A 24,917-nucleotide genomic window follows, 5' to 3' on the forward strand; every position below is an offset into this window, starting at 1 on the left:
CTAGGTGATGTGGATGAAGTCGAGATCGAACCAATGAGTTCTTTAGGCTTGAAAAGAGGTGGAAGGGAGACAAAACTTCCTATCAAATACCAAGATATAGAATGGAAGACGGTGCAAGAAAGAGGAAATCATGGCCATCGTGGTTGTGGTTCTAAATGCTAGCTACTATCGTTCATCTCATTGTTGGTTTTCCTAATTTCTACTTAAGTAGTTTCATAGGTATGAGATGTTATCTATCATGAAGTGTTCTATTACTTGAGTAACAAGCGAGAAAGATGAAAGAGTTTGTTATGATCAAAATGTACGTAATCTCTTATTTCTGTTAAAGTGACAGTTACAATGTACTAGCCTTTATATAGGCTTTGATTACCCGGAATGAGACTAACCAATACAATACAATACATTGAATCATACTAAACCATTACTCTAATATGTTCATAATATGTTCATGCAAACATTATCTCGCTATAGGGTTTTACCATCCTATCTTGTAAACGTTTATGTTATTTAAATTTGATAGCTTTTTGTCAAAAAAAAAATTATTTTATGAGAACCTAATTTTAGACAGTTAACTGCTCTAAGTACATATGTATAGATATAAGTAAGTAAGTAACGAACTCGCCAAAAAAGGAGAAAAACAATGCATAGTTATTCTACTTCTAGCTAGGCTGCATCATATTTCAGTTTCATATAAACCATCGGGATATTAATGTATGCAGGGTCGTCGACAATATCTTTCCCGACAACAAGTTCGGTTTAAAACAAACTTATAATTATGAATAGTAAATTTTCGAATTTGAACTTTGAAATCTTGTCTTTCCTTTTATCAATGACTTGGCAAAACATATTAAAAGATGATATCCCTTACTCTCTTTTCTATTCTTGATGGATCAATGCCGATGCGTGATATGATTGCCTGCAAATATTCATTTAGACAATAAAAATCGTATATAGTGAATTATGTCGTGACACATGCATGTGCGTGCATATGTGTGTGGATGTGTTCATACGTATACCTGGGCGATGATTGTATAAGCGGTCCTATCATTCAAGTTCTGGAGATTAGCACTCATAACTTGAGCTCCTTCTTCTTCAAAAACTCCCATAAGCTCGTGTAACGATAATCTTTTCATGTTAACACTGATAATCAGGTTCATCTCTATGATCGAACCCCGTGAATGGATACTGAGTTTTGGCAAAAGAGACGACGACGATCCTTCTGAGCGACACCCGACTTCTCCTCCTAACAATGTTTTTTTCTTCTCCTGTAAATACTTTACTTTCTCTTTCAACTGGATCATGTACGATGTCGCTTGTTCTATAAGTTTGGGCACTGGTAACTGCTGGTGCAAAGAAAAATCACAAGTTACATAACGATTTTTCTTTTCTGCATGAATGTGTGTATAATCAAAATATAACACAAGCGTAAATCCTAGCTATGTGCATCACTTTAGGTCATACAAATACATCTATCAAAAGGATTTTATAGAGACTTAAAGAAGTGTGAAATTGGTTTCTAAGATAGACTAAGAAAGCAAAACCACTGAAATATACATCTATCAAAGAATTTCTACTATCTACCGACATAATATAATCCATGTATAGTGTGCTAGAGAGAGAGAAAATCGAACCCTACGAGTGGGAGAAACATGGGAAGAGAGTAAACAGAATAGATCTTTCATACGCATTCGTCGCTCTTTCTCCCTGAGGTTTCGTTTTTCCCTCAACGACAATGAGCTTCGTTCTCCTATTTCTTTTTCCCTCTCCATTCTTTTTTCTTCTCTTTTAAGCTTTTATATATGCTGCTATGTTTCTCTTTTTGTTTCACTCCACATCTCTCTATATATTAAGAGAGAGAGAGAGAGAGAGAGAGAGAGAGAGAGAGAGAGAGAGAGAGAGAGAGAGAGAGAGAGAGAGAGAGAGAGAGAGAGAGAGAGTAATTATAGTACGCAATTTTGAGAGAACAAGCTGCGTAATTGTAGTAGAAAGTGATATTTTCCCAATAAAGTCATGGCTTTATAATTGCGCCCGTGAGCTTACACACTGCTTAATAATGCCTTTTTACATATGTATTTGTTACCAGGATATAGCTAGTTTTCATAGATTCAGTTTTACATGGGTAAGAACTTTTCGGGGACTTTATATTTAACTCTAGGTTTTGGTCCAATGAATTGCTCGGCAGTGTGTTATTAGGTTTGTAGAAAATTATTATCAACAAAAAAAAATCTTGTCAAACTATTCAAATAGCGTAAAATTAGTGAGAGGACATGTTAATAGAGATATGATCAATGCCGTGCAAAAGTATGCAATGTTATCAATCGAAAAAAACACAGGAAAAATGTTTTCTACTACCGATTGAAAGAGACAAGTAGACAAACAGCCATCTTCAACTACCTAGGTGCACATCCGCTCACATTTATCATCCAAAGTTATCACATGTCATGAGCTGTGATTATTCGACGTCACCAACTTTCATTACTCGACATACCAGAAATGGATACATTAATCCATTCCTTACAGACAATACTTAAAACACTTTTGGCAAAACTGTTGAACATAAGTCATTGGTGATGTTGCTTATGAAAAGGACCTGGAACTTCTAAAATCTACATGTATAAACTAACAAATTAAACAAAAACACTTTAACCGTCGACATAAAATCTACATGTATAAACTAAAATCTATACGCAAAGAATGAGAACGAATTTTTGTTGCACATGCAAACTATGTAGTTTGGAACTTTTTAGAGAGTAGATCCTTCCACCATGAATTAAATCTGCGATTTCTAATTTTTGTACGTTATAGATAATTAAAATGGTTAATCATTAGACTAATTCATTGTTTGTCGGGTTGTATGTTAGATTTACGGTATCTTAGGACGGGGTTCGGGAATATAAGAACAATTTCTTAATTTTTGATTAAAATATTTTTCACATGTCATTCAGCTGAAATCACTTTATAAGCTGATTAGTACACAAATCACCGACTGGGAATGACTTTTGCCCTAACCGATAAACCAAACTAGTACTTTTTGTTAAAAATACAGCATTTGAAAATTGATAAAAAAAAGTTAGCCGCAAAGGAAAAATCAAAGAACTACCTAATACTGTATATCTGTCATTTAGCCGTGTTCTTAAACACTGCTATAAGTGTTAACTTTTTCTTATATGCATTTTCCACGTGTACTTTTTCAAACGTTTGAATACCACCACATGAAACTAGCTATTTAAACAAGTCATAGGTTTGAACTTTGGTTCCTCATCATGGTAATCATATGGTTCGTCCCGACAAAATTTAAATCATCCAAGACGCAAAGTATGATAAGATACAAAATATTATTTTAGGCGACCTATCTTTACTATTGGGTGATTGATTGGGTTGTAAGAAGTGATTTTAGTTTTAATTTTGATCTACAACCTTAAATACTATCAATTATATTTTATCTTAGTTTTTAAATAAAAACAGTTGTTAAGAGGAAAATTAAGCTAAATTTAACACAAAAGAAAGAAAAGGATGAAGATTGAGAGATATAGATTAAATGAATCAGATAGGTAATATTCATATAAAATTATTTTATTTCATATATTCAAGCTGAAACTTGAAAAATCTAAAAGTATGTGACAAAATCTGATTGGAATTATAGCTGATTTTGTTTTTAATAACAAGTGTATAAATAAATGATGTTAACCATGGTTCACTCTCTTGTTAGTTAACAAATTTACTAGAAAGTAAATAATAAAGTTTTTCTCACTATAAGTATATATATATATATATATATATATATATATATATATATATATATATATATATATATATATATATATGTGCATGGTTAGATTCTGTATGTGAAATATAACTGAAAATAATAAAGGCATTACAAGTAGGATATCTGCAATTGTTGATTTATTTATTTATTTAAACTAAAACAAACAGATAACAAATCTTTTACTACAGTTTTTCTCACTATAAGTATCCTCTCCTTGTAGCCATAGGTTTTTATCTTCTCCAAGTCATCACCACTAATAATTTTCAAACATAAATTTCTTTTTATCATCTTAATCAGAAAACGAAGATGAAGCTCGTGATTGTACAATTCTCTATAATCTTTATTCTCCTCACATCTTCATTGTTCGTGCTTTCAACCGCGGATTCGTGTAAGTGTACTTGATTTAGTTAGTTGGTTTAGGTAACTTATCATTTGGTGATCTACTTTGTCTAAAGTTCTAATAATAAGATTTTACGTGTGATGATGCATGAATAGCGTGTGGTGGAAAGTGCAACGTGAGATGCGCAAAGGCATCACAACATGACTTGTGCATCAAAGATTGCAATATATGTTGCCAGAAGTGTAATGGTTGTGTGCCCTCTGGCACTTTTGGACACAGAGACGAATGCCCTTGCTACCGAGATATGAAAAACTCCAAAGGCGGGCCCAAGTGTCCCTGAACATGTTTTTGAAGATCATCATAATAATAATACCTGATATATGTGTATGAAAATATACTTACATCTTATGTTTGATTTACTAAATAAAAATTGAGAGATTAAACTGATTAATATATGAAAGAATTAATGAGAGATAATGACATTAAAACCATATATAACCTTTATTCTAACATCTCCTAATCTCTAATTGGGGGTCAAGAATACACCATGTCAAGGTTTACTTTTTCTCAGCTTTTTTTTCATCCGAGCCCAACAACATTTGGCGATGTTGAATTAGCACCGTTGCGCACAGTCTCGTCAATTCTGATTCTTGCTTTTGTATTCTTCTCGGTGACACTTGGATAAAGGGACTTGTTCTCGAATCCAGCCTCTTTTTTTTATTGACCGTAAATCTGCTATTCATACTTAAGAAAATGATGTATTTCATGAACGCAAAAAACACATGTACGAACCAATCTTTTAAGTCATTAGTCAAAAAGTCAAAACCCAATTGTCAATATATTCACCAACATTTTTGACGAATACTATATGATATCATTACACAACATATTTGACGCATGCTATAGGATGTCATCATACAAACTATTTGAACTGTTGTCTCGATGTGGACCTTCATTGGTAGGAATAAGATAAACTTATTGTTCTCGTCGTTACATATGTCTTTATAAGTTTATTTTTCTATAGCGTCTAAAGACAACACAAAGAAACCAAAACTAGAACAAGAGAATGATCCAGCAAGCCAGATAATACATAAACCCACCTGCAAATTCTGATAAGCAAAAACTCAAAGCAGATAGATAGAGATGCTATTGCTTCTACAACTAGAGAATGGGACTTTTTGAGTAACTCTGTTTTCTTTCGGCGGCCGAGGGCCAAATCAAGCTTCAACGTTCACAAGCTCATACTCGATGAGGGAAAGATTGTTATCTTCCTTGACAGTGATGTCTGTGGGCTCCTCAGCGACTTCAACGCGTCCCCATCTATCAACCGCAAGCCTCATAGATCCCTTGTACATGTCGATCTTGGCGTTGCGCAGGGTCACAATCTTGCCTTCTTTCATCAAATCCACTAATCAAAAACGAATCACAACATCAAAACCTACAATCCAAACGTTATCACTCTCTAACTCTAAACTTGCAACAAGAATAATAGCAATCCACTTTCCTATAATTTGATAAATGCCTCCAAAAAAGGCAACACGCATATGTATTTGTGTACTGACCTTGATCATTTCGTGCAGTAAAGATAATGATTCCAGTCTCATCACCAACAAGACACTCTGCAATCCTCATCTGACGAGCCTGAGGACCATTGGGACGACCTCCTCCTCCTCCACCTCTCTGCATCACCATCTTCGAGCTGACAACTTTCACATTCAATGAGTGACCATTGGTTCCAGGTCTCAGCTCATTAACCTTGGTGAACACAGGCTTCCTCAAAGCTGGTGTTGCCTCAGCCATTCTTAAAAAAAAAAAAACATACTTTTGCTCAGATCAGAACCAATAACAATTCAAAATTCAAAAACAAACAAACAAACAACAATCTCGAACCTTATAATCGAAACAGCTTAATTACAGTGATAAAGATGAAGACTTTAATCTCCCAGATCATTTTTTTCAATCACAACACATCCATAAATACAAAGTCAAAGCTAATCACACAAAAATGAAAAAATGTAATCTTTTGACTCACGGTTCGAGCAGATAACACTCACGATAAGAAGATCGAATAGAGAAAAAAGATAGGGGTTTTTGGAAACTCAGCTTACGTTTTGGTTTGGGGGAGAAGAGACGACTTAAAAGGCGATCAGATCTGTTGTGTTGATGATAAACACACAAAGACGCGGCGTGTTTTGTCTAAAAATTCATAAAATATTAATACCTAACCGTAGTTTCATGACCTGAACACGTGTCACGTCCTTTTAAAAAAATTAGACCCCGGTTTTTTTTAATCCGAACCGGTTCATTAAAACCGGTATGCGACGGTTTGTTTGATCATCTTCCACTCACTAAAAGCAAGCTCATCATCCAGTAGAGCACAGATGATAGGTCCCTTGCCCAAGGTTATCAATGTTGATCGTAAGTAACAAGAACACAAGTAGTTTTGGGTAGATAAGTCTACCTCTTTTTGTCTTTTTCATTTCTTTAAATAGGAAAGTACATGAAGCAAATAACAAAAGGTGGAGTCATTGACTCCTACAATGCAGGAACATGGGAAAGGTGGAGAACGTTTACGGAAGAATCGTTCTACTTATTAATAACTGAAATAACAAAAGAAAAGGAATATCTTTAGGATTTAAAGATACTTGCTGTTTGGTTTACGTGGCCTTGTTGACTTTCTTGGCGCCACTTCAACGTCATCTTCGTCTTCCTCTTGTATCCTATCAACACTCCCATCCTCGGAAAGAACCTTGTCCTCAAGGTTCATGCGAAACGTAGGAAAGCTGGTAGTGATTTGTTGCGTGTCCTCCCAAGTTGCTTCAGAAGCAGGTAAGTCAACCCACTGGACCAATATCTCCGAGAGCTGTTGTCCCGATTTTAGGACCGTGCGTTGTTGAAGAACCCTGGAAGGAGTGAGGCGCAAGGTACCTGATTCCTTCAAAGGTGGTAACTGAACTGAAACGGGTTCCTCGTCTCCCACGCGCTTCTTCAAAAGTGAAACATGGAAGACTGGATGGATTCGTGCAGTTGCAGGAAGAGCAAGACGGTAGGCGACCTGTCCTATGCGAGCCGCAATTTTGAAAGGGCCAAAGTAGCGGTGTGAAAGTTTCTGTGAAGAACGGCGGAGAACTGTTTTCTGGCGGTATGGTTGGAGTCGTAAGAAGACCCAGTCACCTATCTCGAACTCGACATCGCGGCGGTGTGTGTCGGCGAGCTGTTTCATTCTATTGTTGGAACCCGCCAAGTGTTGTTTTAACTCGTCCAGCAACTCGTCTCTTCTCTGCAGTTGTTCATCAATCTCACCGACAAGGGTAGAACCAATTTCATACCGTGGAATAGCTGGAGGGGGTCGACCGTAGAGAGCCTGGAAAGGGGTTGTGCCGGTGCTTGAGTGGAAGGTTGTGTTGTACCAGTATTCGGCCCAAGGAAGGAATGAGCTCCAGTGTGTTGGGCGTTGCTTGACAAAGCAGCGAAGATACTGTTCAATGCACCGGTTCACCACCTCTGTCTGTCCGTCTGTTTGAGGATGGTATGCGGTGGACATCTGAAGTTTTGTACCGGAGAGTCTCCATAGTTCCTTCCAGAAGTGGCTGAGGAAAACTGGGTCGCGGTCGCTCAGTATTGTGCGAGGTAGACCGTGAAGTTTGACGATATGAGCGACAAACTGTGAAGCAACAACTGAAGCAGTGTATGGGTGAGATAATGGTATGAGATGAGCGGACTTACTGAGCCTGTCTACGACTACCATGATTGTCGTGAATGATCCAGAACGAGGCAATCCGTCGACAAAGTCCATTGATATGTCTTCCCAAAGCTGGTCAGGAACTGGAAGTGGTTGAAGAAGTCCAGCCGGTGACATTGTTTGTGACTTCGCACGTTGACATGTATCGCAGTGAGAAATGTACTCCACTACCGTTTTGTGCATGGAAGGCCAATAGAAGTGATGAGAGAGCCGTTTGAACGTTCGCAAAACGCCGGAGTGACCACCCAACGTCGTATCGTGGTGCTCATATAGGAGTTGCTTGATAAGGGGAGAGCCTGGTGGGATGACAACCCTATTATTATAGCAGATAATGCCATCTTTCCAAGAGTAGGGATGACCTGGTTTCTCCTTAGCAGTGGCTCCTACACGGAGGAGGTATGGATCGGATGATGTGAGAGCGCGGAGGTTAGCCCAAATGGAGGTTTGTGGGACGGAGAGTGCGTTGAGGAGAGGGCTATCGGGGACTCGAGATAAGGCGTCTGCTGCTGAGTTTGTTTTGCCGGGCTTGTAAACAATGTCGTAATCATACCCAACGAGCTTAGACATCCATTTCTGTTGTTCTGGTGTTAGTATCCTCTGTTCCAACATATAGCGTAAGCTCCGCTGGTCAGTCTGGATTGTGAATTTGCGTCCCAGTAGGTAAGGTCTCCATGTGCGTATTGCGACGATGATCGCTAACATTTCTCGTGCATAAGTTGACCATGCTTTCTTCGTGACACCCAGTGATCGACTCATAAATGCAATGGGTTGCCCATGTTGAGAGAGAACGGCCCCAATGCCGTCGCCGGAGGCGTCAGTTTCAATCACAAAGGGTTGAGAGAAGTCTGGGAGAGCCAGCGTTGGGGTAGATGTCATTGCCTCCTTTAGGTTAGTGAAGGCTTTCTCTGCGTCAGAGCCCCATGTGAACTTACCCTTGCGGAGGAGGTTGGTAAGTGGACGAGCGATCAGGCCGTAATCCCGTACGAATTTGCGGTAGTAACCAGTAAGGCCAAGAAAGCCTCTGAGCTCCGTAACAGAAGTGGGAACCGGCCAATCTGTCATCGCCTGTACTTTAGATTGATCTACTGTGACGCCGGTGTTGGAGATAATGTGGCCAAGGTACTCAAGCTCTCTCTTCCCAAATTCGCACTTTTTAAACTTCACTGAAAGCTTGTGGTGTTGAATTAGGGTCAGGACTTCTCGAACGTGGTGTAAGTGTGACTCCCACGTTGGACTGTAGATGAGAATGTCGTCAAAAAAAACGAGCACAAATTTGCGCATATAGGGCCTGAAGATGTCGTTCATGAGTGACTGGAATGTGGATGGAGCGTTGCAGAGTCCGAAGGGCATGACCATATACTCGAAATGACCGTGATGAGTACGGAAGGCAGTCTTGTGAATGTCAGGAGAGCTCATTCGAACCTGATGAAAACCGGCTGTGAGATCGAGTTTGGTGAAGTAAGCTGAACCGTGGAGCTCGTCGAGCATATCCTCCACTGTAGGGATCGGAAATCGATCCTTGATGGTTGCGGAATTGAGTGCTCTGTAATCAGTACAGAATCGCCAGGAACCGTCCTTCTTCTTGACTAGGAGAACAGGAGAAGAAAACGGGCTCGAACTTGTACGTATTATGCCGGCCTCGAGCATGTCGGCAACCTGTCGCTCGATTTCGTCTTTCTGAAAGTAGGCGTATCGGTAAGGACGTACGTTGATGGGATCAGTCCCGTCTTTGAGCGTAATGGCGTGCTCGATGTCTCGCGGTGGAGGTAGACCCTCGGGAGGTTTGAAAATTCCGGTGAATTCATCGAGAATCGAGCGTAAGTCGTCGTTGAGTTCCTTAAGGTCAGGTGCTATCTCCGTCGGACAAAGCGCAAAGAGAAGATGACCTTGGCGGGCCTCCTTCTCTATTTCCTCTCTGGATGTGGGCCTAATTTTGTCTTGTTGAAGCCCGGTAAGAAGATGGGTTTGTCCTCCCCAATCAAGCTGGATGGTTTGGGCTTTCCAATCTGTGAGTATAGGCCCAAGGCTTTGGAGCCATTGAATTCCCATCACCAAATCCAGGCCCACTAAGGGAAGGGCGTAAAGTGTAATACGGAAATGAGCGCTTCCGATCTGGATCCCGACATCGTCGAACCTCCTACTGCAGCGAAGTGGCGTTCCGTTGGCCACACGGACAGTGAATGGTTTGATAGGCGTCGCCTGCAGCCTTAAGTCTGATGCGACTTTCTCGCTGATGAAGTTGTGTGTGGAGCCGCTATCCACGAGAGCATGCAGATGGCGGTGGTGAATGATAGCCAAGAGGCGCATTGTTGTCGGAGGATCCCAGCCGGTGAGGGCATGGAGAGTGATTTCCGGTGTGGAGTCATCCTCATCTGTGTCTGCGTCGTCAGCATCGGGTTCGGTATCATCACTACCCTCCATGATGAAGATTTGTGGGTTTGCGCACTTATGGCCCGGGGAATACTTCTCATCACAGCTGAAACAGAGGCCCAAACTTCGCTTTCGTCTCATCTCTTCCCAGCTGAGTTTGCGAGGTGTTTGTGCGGGACGCGGTGTAGCTGGTGTCGACGTGTTTTTTTTGGGAGTCGAGGTAGAGAATGAGTTATTTCTGGGTGTAAAGCGTTTCTGCTTCTGCAATTGATCATCTTTCATGCGAGCCAAGTTCATGACTTCTTGCAGAGTCTTTGGTTGGAACATACGGACATCATCGGCAATGGTGTGGTGAAGGCCTCCGAGGAATGTCCCGACAAGCGCTTCCTCTGACCAGTTTGAGACCTTGTTGCGTAGTCGTTCAAAGGCCCGTTGGTATTCTCGGAATGTTCCTGTCTGTCGGATCTTAGAGAGCTCTTCATGAAAGTTGGTGATACGCGTCGGACCAAACCGTGTCCACAATTCTCCCTCAAATGTCTCCCAAGATATAAGCGTCTGATCTACACCAAGTGCTCGTACAGTCGCCTGCCACCATTCGTTTGCTTCTTCCGTGAGGTGATAGGAGGCGAAACTGACGCGCTGGTTGCCGGTGATCTCATGGTAGGCAAAGTATTGGATGGCTTTGGTGAGCCATTCGGTTGGATCTCCCTCGCTGAAACGTGGGAGTTCGAGCTTAACATGTCGTCGGTTGTGATGAGCTCCTGCAAAAGGGTTGACATCGTCGGTGCGGTTAGTGGGTGTTGGTGTCACCTCGGGTCGCGGTGGAATTTGTGATGTGCTGGATCCGGTCTCGCGATTGCCGAGGAGGAGCCCTCGCATTTCTTTGAGTGAATCTGCCATTGTACGATGGAGGGAATCTTCCAAGCCTCGAATTCTGTCGTTAACGCCGGTGGTGAGTTTGAGGAGTTCGTCTTGAACCATTCCCATACTTGTTTCGAGATCGTCAAGACGTTCTCTGTTGTTAGCCATGGTCTCGTTCCTTAGATTTTGAGACACAAGGCGGGTTTTTTGTGAATTTTTGGTAGTACGGGGCGGAATGATGTTTTTGGGTGGTGGTTGGTCGAGAAAAAAAAAAAAAAAAAAAAAAAATTTGCAGGGTCTTGTTTGAACGTTGATTCAGGTGAATGCCGTTAACAAGATGAGAAAACTGTAGCTCTGATACCACTGATAGGTCCCTTGCCCAAGGTTATCAATGTTGATCGTAAGTAACAAGAACACAAGTAGTTTTGGGTAGATAAGTCTACCTCTTTTTGTCTTTTTCATTTCTTTAAATAGGAAAGTACATGAAGCAAATAACAAAAGGTGGAGTCATTGACTCCTACAATGCAGGAACATGGGAAAGGTGGAGAACGTTTACGGAAGAATCGTTCTACTTATTAATAACTGAAATAACAAAAGAAAAGGAATATCTTTAGGATTTAAAGATACTTGCTGTTTGGTTTACGTGGCCTTGTTGACTTTCTTGGCGCCACTTCAACGTCATCTTCGTCTTCCTCTTGTATCCTATCAACAGATGCTTCGATGGTAACGCTGTCGTTTCCATCTCCCTCGCTCTCTTTCGTAGAGAGCGGGACATGTAGTAAATCAACTCACGTTTCTCGGGTTCTGTTCTCTGGTCCGGATGAGGTTCACGGAGAATCGTCTGAACCATCCAAGATACTAAGAGATGTTCATATAGTAAGACTTTCTCTTCTTCTTCTTTTTTTTTTTTGACGAAAAGGAACGATTTTTATGTGATATAATGATAGGATACAAGAGGAAGACGAAGATGACGTTGAAGTGGCGCCAAGAAAGTCAACAAGGCCACGTAAACCAAACAGCAAGTATCTTTAAATCCTAAAGATATTCCTTTTCTTTTGTTATTTCAGTTATTAATAAGTAGAACGATTCTTCCGTAAACGTTCTCCACCTTTCCCATGTTCCTGCATTGTAGGAGTCAATGACTCCACCTTTTGTTATTTGCTTCATGTACTTTCCTATTTAAAGAAATGAAAAAGACAAAAAGAGGTAGACTTATCTACCCAAAACTACTTGTGTTCTTGTTACTTACGATCAACATTGATAACCTTGGGCAAGGGACCTATCAGTGGTATCAGAGCTACAGTTTTCTCATCTTGTTAACGGCATTCACCTGAATCAACGTTCAAACAAGACCCTGCAAATTTTTTTTTTTTTTTTTTTTTTTTTCTCGACCAACCACCACCCAAAAACATCATTCCGCCCCGTACTACCAAAAATTCACAAAAAACCCGCCTTGTGTCTCAAAATCTAAGGAACGAGACCATGGCTAACAACAGAGAACGTCTTGACGATCTCGAAACAAGTATGGGAATGGTTCAAGACGAACTCCTCAAACTCACCACCGGCGTTAACGACAGAATTCGAGGCTTGGAAGATTCCCTCCATCGTACAATGGCAGATTCACTCAAAGAAATGCGAGGGCTCCTCCTCGGCAATCGCGAGACCGGATCCAGCACATCACAAATTCCACCGCGACCCGAGGCGACACCAACACCCACTAACCGCACCGACGATGTCAACCCTTTTGCAGGAGCTCATCACAACCGACGACATGTTAAGCTCGAACTCCCACGTTTCAGCGAGGGAGATCCAACCGAATGGCTCACCAAAGCCATCCAATACTTTGCCTACCATGAGATCACCGGCAACCAGCGCGTCAGTTTCGCCTCCTATCACCTCACGGAAGAAGCAAACGAATGGTGGCAGGCGACTGTACGAGCACTTGGTGTAGATCAGACGCTTATATCTTGGGAGACATTTGAGGGAGAATTGTGGACACGGTTTGGTCCGACGCGTATCACCAACTTTCATGAAGAGCTCTCTAAGATCCGACAGACAGGAACATTCCGAGAATACCAACGGGCCTTTGAACGACTACGCAACAAGGTCTCAAACTGGTCAGAGGAAGCGCTTGTCGGGACATTCCTCGGAGGCCTTCACCACACCATTGCCGATGATGTCCGTATGTTCCAACCAAAGACTCTGCAAGAAGTCATGAACTTGGCTCGCATGAAAGATGATCAATTGCAGAAGCAGAAACGCTTTACACCCAGAAATAACTCATTCTCTACCTCGACTCCCAAAACAAACACGTCGACACCAGCTACACCGCGTCCCGCACAAACACCTCGCAAACTCAGCTGGGAAGAGATGAGACGAAAGCGAAGTTTGGGCCTCTGTTTCAGCTGTGATGAGAAGTATTCCCCGGGCCATAAGTGCGCAAACCCACAAATCTTCATCATGGAGGGTAGTGATGATACCGAACCCGATGCTGACGACGCAGACACAGATGAGGATGACTCCACACCGGAAATCACTCTCCATGCCCTCACCGGCTGGGATCCTCCGACAACAATGCGCCTCTTGGCTATCATTCACCACCGCCATCTGCATGCTCTCGTGGATAGCGGCTCCACACACAACTTCATCAGCGAGAAAGTCGCATCAGACTTAAGGCTGCAGGCGACGCCTATCAAACCATTCACTGTCCGTGTGGCCAACGGAACGCCACTTCGCTGCAGTAGGAGGTTCGACGATGTCGGGATCCAGATCGGAAGCGCTCATTTCCGTATTACACTTTACGCCCTTCCCTTAGTGGGCCTGGATTTGGTGATGGGAATTCAATGGCTCCAAAGCCTTGGGCCTATACTCACAGATTGGAAAGCCCAAACCATCCAGCTTGATTGGGGAGGACAAACCCATCTTCTTACCGGGCTTCAACAAGACAAAATTAGGCCCACATCCAGAGAGGAAATAGAGAAGGAGGCCCGCCAAGGTCATCTTCTCTTTGCGCTTTGTCCGACGGAGATAGCACCTGACCTTAAGGAACTCAACGACGACTTACGCTCGATTCTCGATGAATTCACCGGAATTTTCAAACCTCCCGAGGGTCTACCTCCACCGCGAGACATCGAGCACGCCATTACGCTCAAAGACGGGACTGATCCCATCAACGTACGTCCTTACCGATACGCCTACTTTCAGAAAGACGAAATCGAGCGACAGGTTGCCGACATGCTCGAGGCCGGCATAATACGTACAAGTTCGAGCCCGTTTTCTTCTCCTGTTCTCCTAGTCAAGAAGAAGGACGGTTCCTGGCGATTCTGTACTGATTACAGAGCACTCAATTCCGCAACCATCAAGGATCGATTTCCGATCCCTACAGTGGAGGATATGCTCGACGAGCTCCACGGTTCAGCTTACTTCACCAAACTCGATCTCACAGCCGGTTTTCATCAGGTTCGAATGAGCTCTCCTGACATTCACAAGACTGCCTTCCGTACTCATCACGGTCATTTCGAGTATATGGTCATGCCCTTCGGACTCTGCAACGCTCCATCCACATTCCAGTCACTCATGAACGACATCTTCAGGCCCTATATGCGCAAATTTGTGCTCGTTTTTTTTGACGACATTCTCATCTACAGTCCAACGTGGGAGTCACACTTACACCACGTTCGAGAAGTCCTGACCCTAATTCAACACCACAAGCTTTCAGTGAAGTTTAAAAAGTGCGAATTTGGGAAGAGAGAGCTTGAGTACCTTGGCCACATTATCTCCAACACCGGCGTCACAGTAGATCAATCTAAAGTACAGGCGATGACAGATTGGCCGGTTCCCACTTCTGTTACGGAGCTCAGAGGCTTTCTTGGCCTTACTGGTTACTACCGCAAATTCGTACGGGATTACGGCCTGATCGCTCGTCCACTTACCAACCTCCTCCGCAAGGGTAAGTTCACATGGGGCTCTGACGCAGAGAAAGCCTTCACTAACCTAAAGGAGGCAATGACATCTACCCCAACGCTGGCTCTCCCAGACTTCTCTCAACCCTTTGTGATTGAAACTGACGCCTCCGGCGACGGCATTGGGGCCGTTCTCTCTCAACATGGGCAACCCATTGCATTTATGAGTCGATCACTGGGTGTCACGAAGAAAGCATGGTCAACTTATGCACGAGAAATGTTAGCGATCATCGTCGCAATACGCACATGGAGACCTTACCTACTGGGACGCAAATTCACAATCCAGACTGACCAGCGGAGCTTACGCTATATGTTGGAACAGAGGATACTAACACCAGAACAACAGAAATGGATGTCTAAGCTCGTTGGGTATGATTACGACATTGTTTACAAGCCCGGCAAAACAAACTCAGCAGCAGACGCCTTATCTCGAGTCCCCGATAGCCCTCTCCTCAACGCACTCTCCGTCCCACAAACCTCCATTTGGGCTAACCTCCGCGCTCTCACATCATCCGATCCATACCTCCTCCGTGTAGGAGCCACTGCTAAGGAGAAACCAGGTCATCCCTACTCTTGGAAAGATGGCATTATCTGCTATAATAATAGGGTTGTCATCCCACCAGGCTCTCCCCTTATCAAGCAACTCCTATATGAGCACCACGATACGACGTTGGGTGGTCACTCCGGCGTTTTGCGAACGTTCAAACGGCTCTCTCATCACTTCTATTGGCCTTCCATGCACAAAACGGTAGTGGAGTACATTTCTCACTGCGATACATGTCAACGTGCGAAGTCACAAACAATGTCACCGGCTGGACTTCTTCAACCACTTCCAGTTCCTGACCAGCTTTGGGAAGACATATCAATGGACTTTGTCGACGGATTGCCTCGTTCTGGATCATTCACGACAATCATGGTAGTCGTAGACAGGCTCAGTAAGTCCGCTCATCTCATACCATTATCTCACCCATACACTGCTTCAGTTGTTGCTTCACAGTTTGTCGCTCATATCGTCAAACTTCACGGTCTACCTCGCACAATACTGAGCGACCGCGACCCAGTTTTCCTCAGCCACTTCTGGAAGGAACTATGGAGACTCTCCGGTACAAAACTTCAGATGTCCACCGCATACCATCCTCAAACAGACGGACAGACAGAGGTGGTGAACCGGTGCATTGAACAGTATCTTCGCTGCTTTGTCAAGCAACGCCCAACACACTGGAGCTCATTCCTTCCTTGGGCCGAATACTGGTACAACACAACCTTCCACTCAAGCACCGGCACAACCCCTTTCCAGGCTCTCTACGGTCGACCCCCTCCAGCTATTCCACGGTATGAAATTGGTTCTACCCTTGTCGGTGAGATTGATGAACAACTGCAGAGAAGAGACGAGTTGCTGGACGAGTTAAAACAACACTTGGCGGGTTCCAACAATAGAATGAAACAGCTCGCCGACACACACCGCCGCGATGTCGAGTTCGAGATAGGTGACTGGGTCTTCTTACGACTCCAACCATACCGCCAGAAAACAGTTCTCCGCCGTTCTTCACAGAAACTTTCACACCGCTACTTTGGCCCTTTCAAAATTGCGGCTCGCATAGGACAGGTCGCCTACCGTCTTGCTCTTCCTGCAACTGCACGAATCCATCCAGTCTTCCATGTTTCAGTTTTGAAGAAGCGCGTGGGAGACGAGGAACCCGTTTCAGTTCAGTTACCACCTTTGAAGGAATCAGGTACCTTGCGCCTCACTCCTTCCAGGGTTCTTCAACAACGCACGGTCCTAAAATCGGGACAACAGCTCTCGGAGATATTGGTCCAGTGGGTTGACTTACCTGCTTCTGAAGCAACTTGGGAGGACACGCAACAAATCACTACCAGCTTTCCTACGTTTCGCATGAACCTTGAGGACAAGGTTCTTTCCGAGGATGGGAGTGTTGATAGGATACAAGAGGAAGACGAAGATGACGTTGAAGTGGCGCCAAGAAAGTCAACAAGGCCACGTAAACCAAACAGCAAGTATCTTTAAATCCTAAAGATATTCCTTTTCTTTTGTTATTTCAGTTATTAATAAGTAGAACGATTCTTCCGTAAACGTTCTCCACCTTTCCCATGTTCCTGCATTGTAGGAGTCAATGACTCCACCTTTTGTTATTTGCTTCATGTACTTTCCTATTTAAAGAAATGAAAAAGACAAAAAGAGGTAGACTTATCTACCCAAAACTACTTGTGTTCTTGTTACTTACGATCAACATTGATAACCTTGGGCAAGGGACCTATCATATAATGGGATTGTTGTGGGTTTAGTCAGAGAGGTTGATGGAGGATTTCACTGAGCTAGCGAGAGAGAACACTGAGAAGGACCTCGAGACTTGTGGAACTCTCGCTGCCTTCCTCGTAAGATTAGTCTCTCAATCTTGATGATATGATGTTTTTGATAAGTTTATTAAAGTCTTATTTTAATTGCATGATTAAATGATTTAAGGAAAGAGGAGTTTTTTATGTGACCACTCTGATAATACCTAAGCAAGAATCAACTGCGAACTCTGTGAGTATCTTTCTCGATCATTTCGTGGTGGTGTTAGACGTGACGATGGTTGCTTAACTTATAGTACTAATAAAAATGGGCAGTGTCAAGCCATGAATGAAGTGGATGTGTTTTCTATACAAAACGAAAGAGAGCTTTATCCTGTTGGGTGGATTCATGTACTTATCTCTGCTCCCTCCTCAATGTTTTGATTTGTCTTGGCTTTGCTATAATGAGTGTATGCGTGCTTTACAGACTCACCCTTCTCAGGGCTGTTTCATGTCATCAGTCGATCTGCATACCCATTACTCGTATCAGGTTGTTATGTGTTGTTTCTTTATGGGTTTGAGACAATTCAGTTCTCAGTTTCTATCACGTCCTTTTCAGGTAATGGTGCCAGAGGCTTTTGCAATTGTCGTGGCTCCAACAGATAGCTCTAGGTATGTGTTTCCAAATCCATCTTAACTTCATTACCGTGGAGTCAATTATGAACTCTCATACTGATTCTGTTGCAGGAGTTATGGGATATTTAAGCTAACGGACCCTGGAGGAATGGAGATACTGAGAGGCTGCTCGGAGACAGGATTCCACCCACACAAAGAACCGGAAGATGGAAACCCGGTTTATGAGCAATGCTCAAACGTCTACAAGAACTCCAACCTTAGGTTCGAGATTTTCGATCTGCGCTGAGGTAAGCAACAACCCTTCAGTGGCAGGCAATATCAGTGAAAAAAAGGATCAAGCTTGATCCACTGTGAGAGCTAAAAAGATATCAAATAAATAACCATAAACTTAACCGGAACTGTATATTTTTTTTAATCAAAAAAGTCTGTCTTTATTGAGGTTATATGAACACAAAGTCATCTTGTAATAAGCTAAGAAAATGTTAATAATTTTTTATTGTATAAATGGTTGTATCTTTGCTCTTTCAATTAAAGTCATCTTGTAATTTTTAAGATCCGATCATTTTTTGAAAGTATTAAAGCTATCAAGCTTGCAAGTAAATGGGTATAGAGGATGAGTTTATCAAAGTGAAAGAAACAAAAAAAAAAAAAAAGTTGAACCTTTCTCTATTGTTAAGTGTAGCTATCAAAAAAAAACCATACAGTAGTCCTTTTTTCTTCTTTTTGTTTGCTTTCAGAGAAGAAAACCTTTATGGCCGTTTTTTTTAGCACATGGTAAGTATCTCCGTACAGTCAGAGTAGAGACCCTCTTTCTCTCTCTGTCTACGGATGTCAGTTGTATACGTCATGGATTGGTACAGACGACGATTCAACTCATCTTCTTTTGTCTCTCTCTCTGGGGTTTTAATTCAAAAAGCGAAGTTGGTTAATACTTTTGTCCTGTACGATCGTATATTCGTGTTCTGATTTGTTTTGACAGAGTACCTTATGTGTATATGCCAAACACCTCCCTCTCTCTCTCTCCTTGTCCCAGTTTATAAGTAAGTAAGAACAAAAGAGATCACAAAAGTTGCAGGCTTTTTGTTTGGCTTTCCTTTGTTTTTCTTTGAGTTAGAGAGATGATGATGAGAGGTGGTGAAAGAGTGAAGGAGTTTCTTCGACCTTTTGTTGATTCTAGAGAGTGGGACTTTTGCGTTATCTGGAAACTCGGCGATGATCCTTCTCGGTACCTCACTCTTGCACTCTGGGTGTTCGTTGTTGTTGTTCATGTTGAATCTGTACATGTTTTGTTTTGTTTCAGTAACAAACTTCAATTTTGATGCATACTAATGGGTCTTGGTGTTTTAATTTCTGTTTTATTAGTCTTTTGCCTCATCTTGCCTTTGAGATTCTATGGTGATTTGTGTGTTTTAAAGTTTGACAGTACTATTAAGTTTTTATTGCTCGTGTTTTGTCTTAAAATTTCTATACTACATGTCTTCTTTGTCTAAATTGTCTTCTCCTGGTTAGGCCTACTGTGGTTTCTGATTATTCCGTTTATAATCAGCAGGTTTATTGAATGGGTGGGATGCTGCTGCAGTGGTAGTTATATTGATAAGAACATTAAGCATGAACATGTGGAAGAAGAAGAGACGCAAAAGATGAGCTCTATTTGCAGAGATGAAGACAACAAGCATCACATCAGAACCTTAGCTTGTGAAGCTCTCTCTCGTTTTCCTCTCTTCATGCCTCTCTATCCCGGGTATTTGTTATGTTTCATCCTTACAAACCTCGAGACATTTTTTATAAGCTTTAAAATGGCATGAAGCTCCTTCAAATTTTACAGGATTCATGGAGAAGTAGTCATGTCAAAATCTCCCAAATGGTTGGTTAATTCAGGTCCTGGATCTAAACAGGTTAAAAGACTCTTTTTTTTACTTGTTTATATCTTTTATTAAAACTATTGGATTTGATCATAAGAACAATCTGATCTCAGTGTCTTTCTTTTTTTTTGGCAGGATATATTTAGCACAAGGGTTCTTGTCCCTGTGCGTGATGGTCTAGTTGAGCTTTTCTCCTTCATAATGGTAAAAAAAAGAAAAGAATATGTTAGCATTTTAGCATAAAGGTTCAGTCACATTGTTTGGTGGTAACTTCATTCATACAATGTGTCCTCTCTTCTTTTGGTTCTGTTGCAGAAACCGGTGGATGAAAGCCTGGTTGATTTGATCATATCACATTGCAACACCTTCTTTGAACCATACCCTGAGCAAACACTCCCATTCAGGATCATTTCTAAAGAAGAGGAATCTATGTTAATGCACAAGGAAGAGGATGTCGTGATGCAAAACACCATGGACGATAAGAAGGTGGCAAAGGAAAACTTCAAATCTAAGAATCTTCATTCAGAGAGAAAACGAAGAGAGAGGATTAATCAGAGAATCTATGCTTTAAGAGCCGTTGTCCCTAACGTTACAAAGGTTCTTCCTGAAAATTCATTTCAGGTTTTTTGATATATAACTCTTTCTTGTGATCACTCTCCCTTTTTGATTGGTTATCCATTTCTTTATGTTATTCAGATGAACAAAAATGGAACTCTTAGTGATGCGGTTGATTACATCAATCAGCTTCTAGTAGAGAAGCAGAAACTTGAAGATGAGCTGAGAGGATTCAACGAGATAGAAAGCAGAAGAATCGCTGCAGAGGAAGAATCTGCAATAGCTAATCCACATACTGAAAAAGTTGCATCTAGACTCAACAAGATAGTTAACAACGAGGTATAAAGAGTATTGAGGCTTAAGATCATGATTATTTATCCCATGTAACGCCTTTGATTTCTTGTCTCTCTTTCAGGTGAGTCTTGAAGTGTACGAGACTGGTGAGCGAGGTTTCTTGATCCGGGTTGCGCAGGAGCATAATAAACAGGATGGATTCAAAAGGTTGATAGAAGCAGTAGACTCTTGTGGACTTGAGATTATAGACGTCAATTTCACTAGACTCGATCTCAGAGTCATGACCGTTCTCAATGTCAAGGTAACTTAATTACATCTCATTTCCCCTAACTTAAGTCGCAAGATATTGTTTGCATCTGATCAAAGTTTGTATTTTTTTTATAGGCGAGCAAAGACGGAACTACACCTGAAAATCTGAGAGATTTGCTGCTCAAGATGATGATGAGAACTTCAGAAAACCCAAATGTAGAGTCCTTAAGACAATGTACATAAGCAACCAAACAAAAAAGGTCAAATGTTTTGTTTGCTTGAGCCACAAGTTACAGCTGAGATCTGATTCTCACAAGCTTTTTTTGGTGTTAACTTACATGTTTGAAACTATAAACTCGATCTTAGTGTTGGATTTTGAGTTCTTTAAATTAAGACATCCACAAAATTTCTAATGAGTCCGTCCCAAAAGAACCAAACAACACAGCTTAGGTTACAACATTCCAGCTAAATTGATTTAGTTGTTTGTTTGGTGACTTGTGTTGAAGCCTCGGCTCTCAAGTTCACGGCTCGTGAAGTCTTGGCTTGTGTAGTAGCCGTTACTAGTACCGAGATCAGATGAATCTTCAGACGCTCTTCTGAACATACGAATCTCATTACTGTATTGACCAGAGTTGTAGACCGTACTTTGACCCACTTTGACTCCGTTTGACAGATCCGACAAGTTGTCTCTTGTGTCCAGAGCTCTTACAACCTGTTTTTTTTTGTAAAAGTGAGAGCGTCACTCTCTGCATCACTTTTCTTTTAAAACTAGTATAACATATTTATTAGGACTACATGATAATCAGTTCTGACCTGAACCATACGAGGTCGTTTTAAAGCTGAGTGCCTAACACAAGAGGCTGCCGTCTCGATCATCCTATAAACTTCTTCTTCGATGTAATGCTTTTCCAGCCGTGGATCCACTACTTCGCTGATGTCACCTTTTTCAATGGCCTCGATTAGCCGCGGACGTGCCTGACCAAGCCAAACGAACCCCTCATATTTCGTTATTTCCATTTTTAAAATCCAAATTTATCAAATCAAGACATGAAAAGTACCCATTCAACGAGACTTTCTTCACCCAAAGGTTGAGAGGTGTCAACAGGTTTGCGGCCGGTGATGAGTTCGAGTAGCACAACTCCAAATGAAAACACGTCTGATCTGTCCGTTAATTTCCCGCTTGATGCATATTCTGGCGCTAAATACCTGCATGCATCCATGCAACGTAACGTCGTCTTTCATTAAAACTTATCTTGTACACGATGATTATAATATTTTTGTTGTGAATTGAAACTGTACCCAAATGTCCCCATGACACGTGTCGATATGTGGGACTGTGCAGTATCGTTCAGTCTGGCGAGTCCAAAATCTGCAACCTGTACGTAACTAATCAAATGCTTGGTCGAAAATCATAATCATGTAATACGAATACTGCATCATTATCAAAAACAACAAAATAAAATTAAATGAGATATTGACTTTGCCTGAGCTTCGAATTCATCATCCAGCAGAATGTTTGACGATTTAATGTCCCTATGGATAATCTTCGGGTGACCTATTAAATTGATACAAAGTTAAATCAGGGTAAACATTTAAATCAAATTAATCTTTTAAATTTTTACCAAAAAAAAAAGAATTCACACTACGAAGAAAATAAATTGGAAAATGTAATGGAGAGTACTTACAATCTTCATGTAGATAAGCAAGTCCTTTGGCTGCGCCTATTGCAATTTTGACTCTTCTAGTCCATTCCAAAACCGGTAAGTCTTTGCCTGACAACAATATAAAGAAGGTTGTACTTAGGCAATACAAAACTAAATACCAACACAAATCTGATCTTAATTCAATAAAATATAGAGCTAATTAAACAAAGAGATTTTGCAAAGTACCATGTAAATGGTAGTCCAGGGTATTGTTGGGGACAAACTCATATATAAGGAACCTATGTTGCTCACAGATGCAATAACCCACAAGAGACACCAAGTGCCTATGATGCACTCTGCTTATGATCTCCACTTCAGCTTTGAACTCTCTATATCCTTCTGCGCTGATCGACTTTAGCTGTTTAATAGCGATTGGCTTTCCCTCGCTAAGAATACCCTTGAAGACGCACCCGAACCCACCTTCTCCTATGACAAATCTCTTGGAAAATCCTTCTGTTATCTCGCTTAGCTCCTCAAAGGTGAAAGGGATCTTTGAAGTCCCTATTACTGCAGAGTCAGGGGTTCCTCGACCTGGTTTTGGATTCCCTAAACTGTTGTTTGTATCCGGTAATGAGTTCTGCGCCGAGGCGGGCCCGTTTCCAGGGTTTTGCCTGTAGTGAATGAGTCCCTCTGCGCCAAAACCAAAGTTAGGATCAAGAACAAAAGTCACAATGAAAAACATGAATCAACATTCAAGAATCAAATAAAAACAAGAATAAGAATTCAAGAATAAAAAAAAAAGAATTCACGAATCAAGAACATGGAGCTAAGGATCAAGAACAATACTAGGAGGCAGATAAATATCAGAACAGAAAAACAAGAATCTAGAACATAAAAGAAGACAAGAATCAAAAACCACACCAAAAGTAAATTTACACATGTTTTGGTCTTGTTACCTGTATGAACAGAGACATTAGCCGGTGGCAAATACTGCTGGTTAGACCGAGGGGAAGAAGATTTCTTTTGTTTCCTCCTAAAGAAGAAGATGACAGCAATGATTATAATGACCAAGACACCTGCGACCCCAATGCCGATCAATGCCTTCTCAGTGAAGTTAGGTTCATTGTTTTGTTGTCCATTACCACCATTATGTCTATTAGAACCTCCAGAGTTGTCATCGGAGCCGGAGAGGGAAGGAGGAGACGGGACAGAAGAGGACGAGGGCACATGATTTGATCCTTCCGCGGGAGGTGAGTCCAGAGGTTGTGAAGGGTTTCTTGGGAGATTAGGGTTTAGCGAGATAACCGGAGGAGATGGAGATGAAAATGGAGGAGAGCCTTGGCTACCTGACGGCGGTGATAAAGGGTTTAAAGGCGGAGATGGAGGAGAAGTAGGGTTGTTGGGTTGTTCTTGGCCGTTATCATTAGGTTTGGCCTCTGGTTGCTGAGTAACTAAGGTTGGAGGAGGAAGAGCAGGAAGAGGAAGTTGAGGCTTTGGAGAAGGAATCACCACAGGAGAATCTCCGGAAGGGGTGGATTGAGGCGGAGTTTGAGGCTGAGGAGGTGACGGAGGTGGAGTTATAGAGGGTGGAGGTGAAGAAGGAGGCTTTGGAGGCGGAGTTGTAATAGGAGGTTGATTTGATGGTGGTGGAGAAACCGTTACCGGTGGAGGAGATGATTGTGAGCCGCCGCCACCACTGTTTGGGGATGGTGGAGAAGGAGGTGAGGTCGCTGGAGGCTGTGTCGTCTGTGAACCGCCGAGGATTTTCTGATCAGTGAATCCTGGGAGGTTTGGTTGATGTGAAGTAACAAACGGAGCTATCTTCTTTCCGATAAAATCTGCTTGTTCCTGGACCTTGTCCATTTGTTTTATTCACCTTTGCTTGTTCTCTTTCTTTCTTTTACATGTTAGCATTTGCTCTTAAAGAGGTTCCGTAGAGAACAAGAAAGGATCTTCTGTTTACTCTGAGATCCAATCTAATTCGGCTAAAATCCCACAGAAATACCAGAATTTATTTTCAGATACAATGTGCTCATGAAAACAACAAGATTGGTGGAAACTAGCGAAAAGAGAGATGAAAAAAAAAAAACCAAGCCTAAAGGGTTTCTTGTGACTCAAGGATGATAGGAAGAGAGTTTCTATCAAATTGATTCAGGTTTTTGTTAGTTGATGATGTTTTTCTTCCTTGAGGTTTTTTTCTCTGTCGTGTTCTTTTTAGGTGTAAAAATAGAAAGTCTCCTAAATCTCGACGAATTGAATTCTAAAAATGACTGAGAAAATAGGCTAAAAATTTACTTTATTGTTATTTTTACAGTAAATCATTGTAGGAAAGAAAAGTACCAATA

General features: G+C 41.8%; 6 protein-coding genes across 11 annotated transcripts; 3 read left to right on the top strand and 3 right to left on the bottom strand.

The window, feature by feature from the left end:
- Positions 1–656: 656 nt before the first annotated feature.
- Positions 657–1,769, bottom strand: LOC125610175 (transcription factor bHLH168-like). Its single transcript, XM_048782126.1, has 3 exons — positions 1,632–1,769; positions 1,017–1,340; positions 657–916 (listed from the first exon to the last, which is right to left on the bottom strand). The coding sequence occupies exons 1-3, from the start codon at positions 1,767–1,769 to the stop codon at positions 848–850; spliced, it is 531 nt and encodes a 176-aa protein (XP_048638083.1). The 3' UTR covers positions 657–847.
- Positions 1,770–3,954: 2,185 nt separating this feature from the next.
- On the top strand, positions 3,955–4,557 carry LOC106356277 (gibberellin-regulated protein 8). Its single transcript, XM_048782131.1, has 2 exons — positions 3,955–4,154; positions 4,262–4,557. Exons 1-2 carry the CDS (start codon positions 4,073–4,075, stop codon positions 4,444–4,446), a joined length of 267 nt encoding a protein of 88 aa, XP_048638088.1. The 5' UTR covers positions 3,955–4,072; the 3' UTR covers positions 4,447–4,557.
- Positions 4,558–5,061: 504 nt separating this feature from the next.
- On the bottom strand, positions 5,062–6,331 carry BNAA06G06470D (uncharacterized protein At4g28440). Of its 4 annotated transcripts, none has more exons than XM_013790198.3 (3): positions 6,215–6,331; positions 5,669–5,907; positions 5,062–5,514 (listed from the first exon to the last, which is right to left on the bottom strand). In XM_013790198.3, exons 2-3 carry the CDS (start codon positions 5,904–5,906, stop codon positions 5,324–5,326), a joined length of 429 nt encoding a protein of 142 aa, XP_013645652.1. In that variant the 5' UTR covers position 5,907; positions 6,215–6,331; the 3' UTR covers positions 5,062–5,323. The 4 variants fall into 4 exon arrangements, with proteins under 4 accessions (XP_013645652.1, XP_013645655.1, XP_048638087.1 ...); XM_013790201.3 differs by having other exon boundaries at positions 6,139–6,299; XM_048782130.1 differs by having other exon boundaries at positions 5,997–6,290.
- A 65-nt stretch (positions 6,332–6,396) lies between these two features.
- LOC106381015 (AMSH-like ubiquitin thioesterase 2) lies at positions 6,397–18,258 on the top strand. Of its 2 annotated transcripts, XM_048782128.1 has the most exons (8): positions 6,397–6,487; positions 11,792–11,955; positions 17,346–17,435; positions 17,524–17,586; positions 17,670–17,744; positions 17,821–17,883; positions 17,953–18,005; positions 18,081–18,258. In XM_048782128.1, exons 2-8 carry the CDS (start codon positions 11,800–11,802, stop codon positions 18,253–18,255), a joined length of 675 nt encoding a protein of 224 aa, XP_048638085.1. In that variant the 5' UTR covers positions 6,397–6,487; positions 11,792–11,799; the 3' UTR covers positions 18,256–18,258. The 2 variants fall into 2 exon arrangements, with proteins under 2 accessions (XP_048638085.1, XP_048638084.1); XM_048782127.1 differs by having other exon boundaries at positions 17,821–18,005.
- Positions 18,259–18,635: 377 nt separating this feature from the next.
- LOC106380998 (transcription factor bHLH90) lies at positions 18,636–21,326 on the top strand. Of its 2 annotated transcripts, none has more exons than XM_048782132.1 (8): positions 18,636–19,194; positions 19,516–19,710; positions 19,795–19,864; positions 19,967–20,035; positions 20,147–20,428; positions 20,528–20,725; positions 20,802–20,981; positions 21,065–21,326. In XM_048782132.1, exons 1-8 carry the CDS (start codon positions 19,088–19,090, stop codon positions 21,170–21,172), a joined length of 1,209 nt encoding a protein of 402 aa, XP_048638089.1. In that variant the 5' UTR covers positions 18,636–19,087; the 3' UTR covers positions 21,173–21,326. The 2 variants fall into 2 exon arrangements, with proteins under 2 accessions (XP_048638089.1, XP_013676325.2); XM_013820871.3 differs by having other exon boundaries at positions 18,642–19,194; positions 19,519–19,710.
- Positions 21,327–21,369: 43 nt separating this feature from the next.
- On the bottom strand, positions 21,370–24,766 carry LOC106368268 (putative proline-rich receptor-like protein kinase PERK11). The gene is made up of 8 exons (XM_013808188.3): positions 23,529–24,766; positions 22,819–23,262; positions 22,615–22,701; positions 22,414–22,484; positions 22,229–22,305; positions 21,988–22,135; positions 21,743–21,904; positions 21,370–21,641 (listed from the first exon to the last, which is right to left on the bottom strand). The coding sequence occupies exons 1-8, from the start codon at positions 24,433–24,435 to the stop codon at positions 21,405–21,407; spliced, it is 2,133 nt and encodes a 710-aa protein (XP_013663642.2). The 5' UTR covers positions 24,436–24,766; the 3' UTR covers positions 21,370–21,404.
- Positions 24,767–24,917: the final 151 nt, after the last annotated feature.

Source organism: Brassica napus, chromosome A6, assembly GCF_020379485.1.
Source record: "Brassica napus cultivar Da-Ae chromosome A6, Da-Ae, whole genome shotgun sequence".
NCBI classification, from domain to species: Eukaryota; Viridiplantae; Streptophyta; class Magnoliopsida; order Brassicales; family Brassicaceae; genus Brassica; species Brassica napus.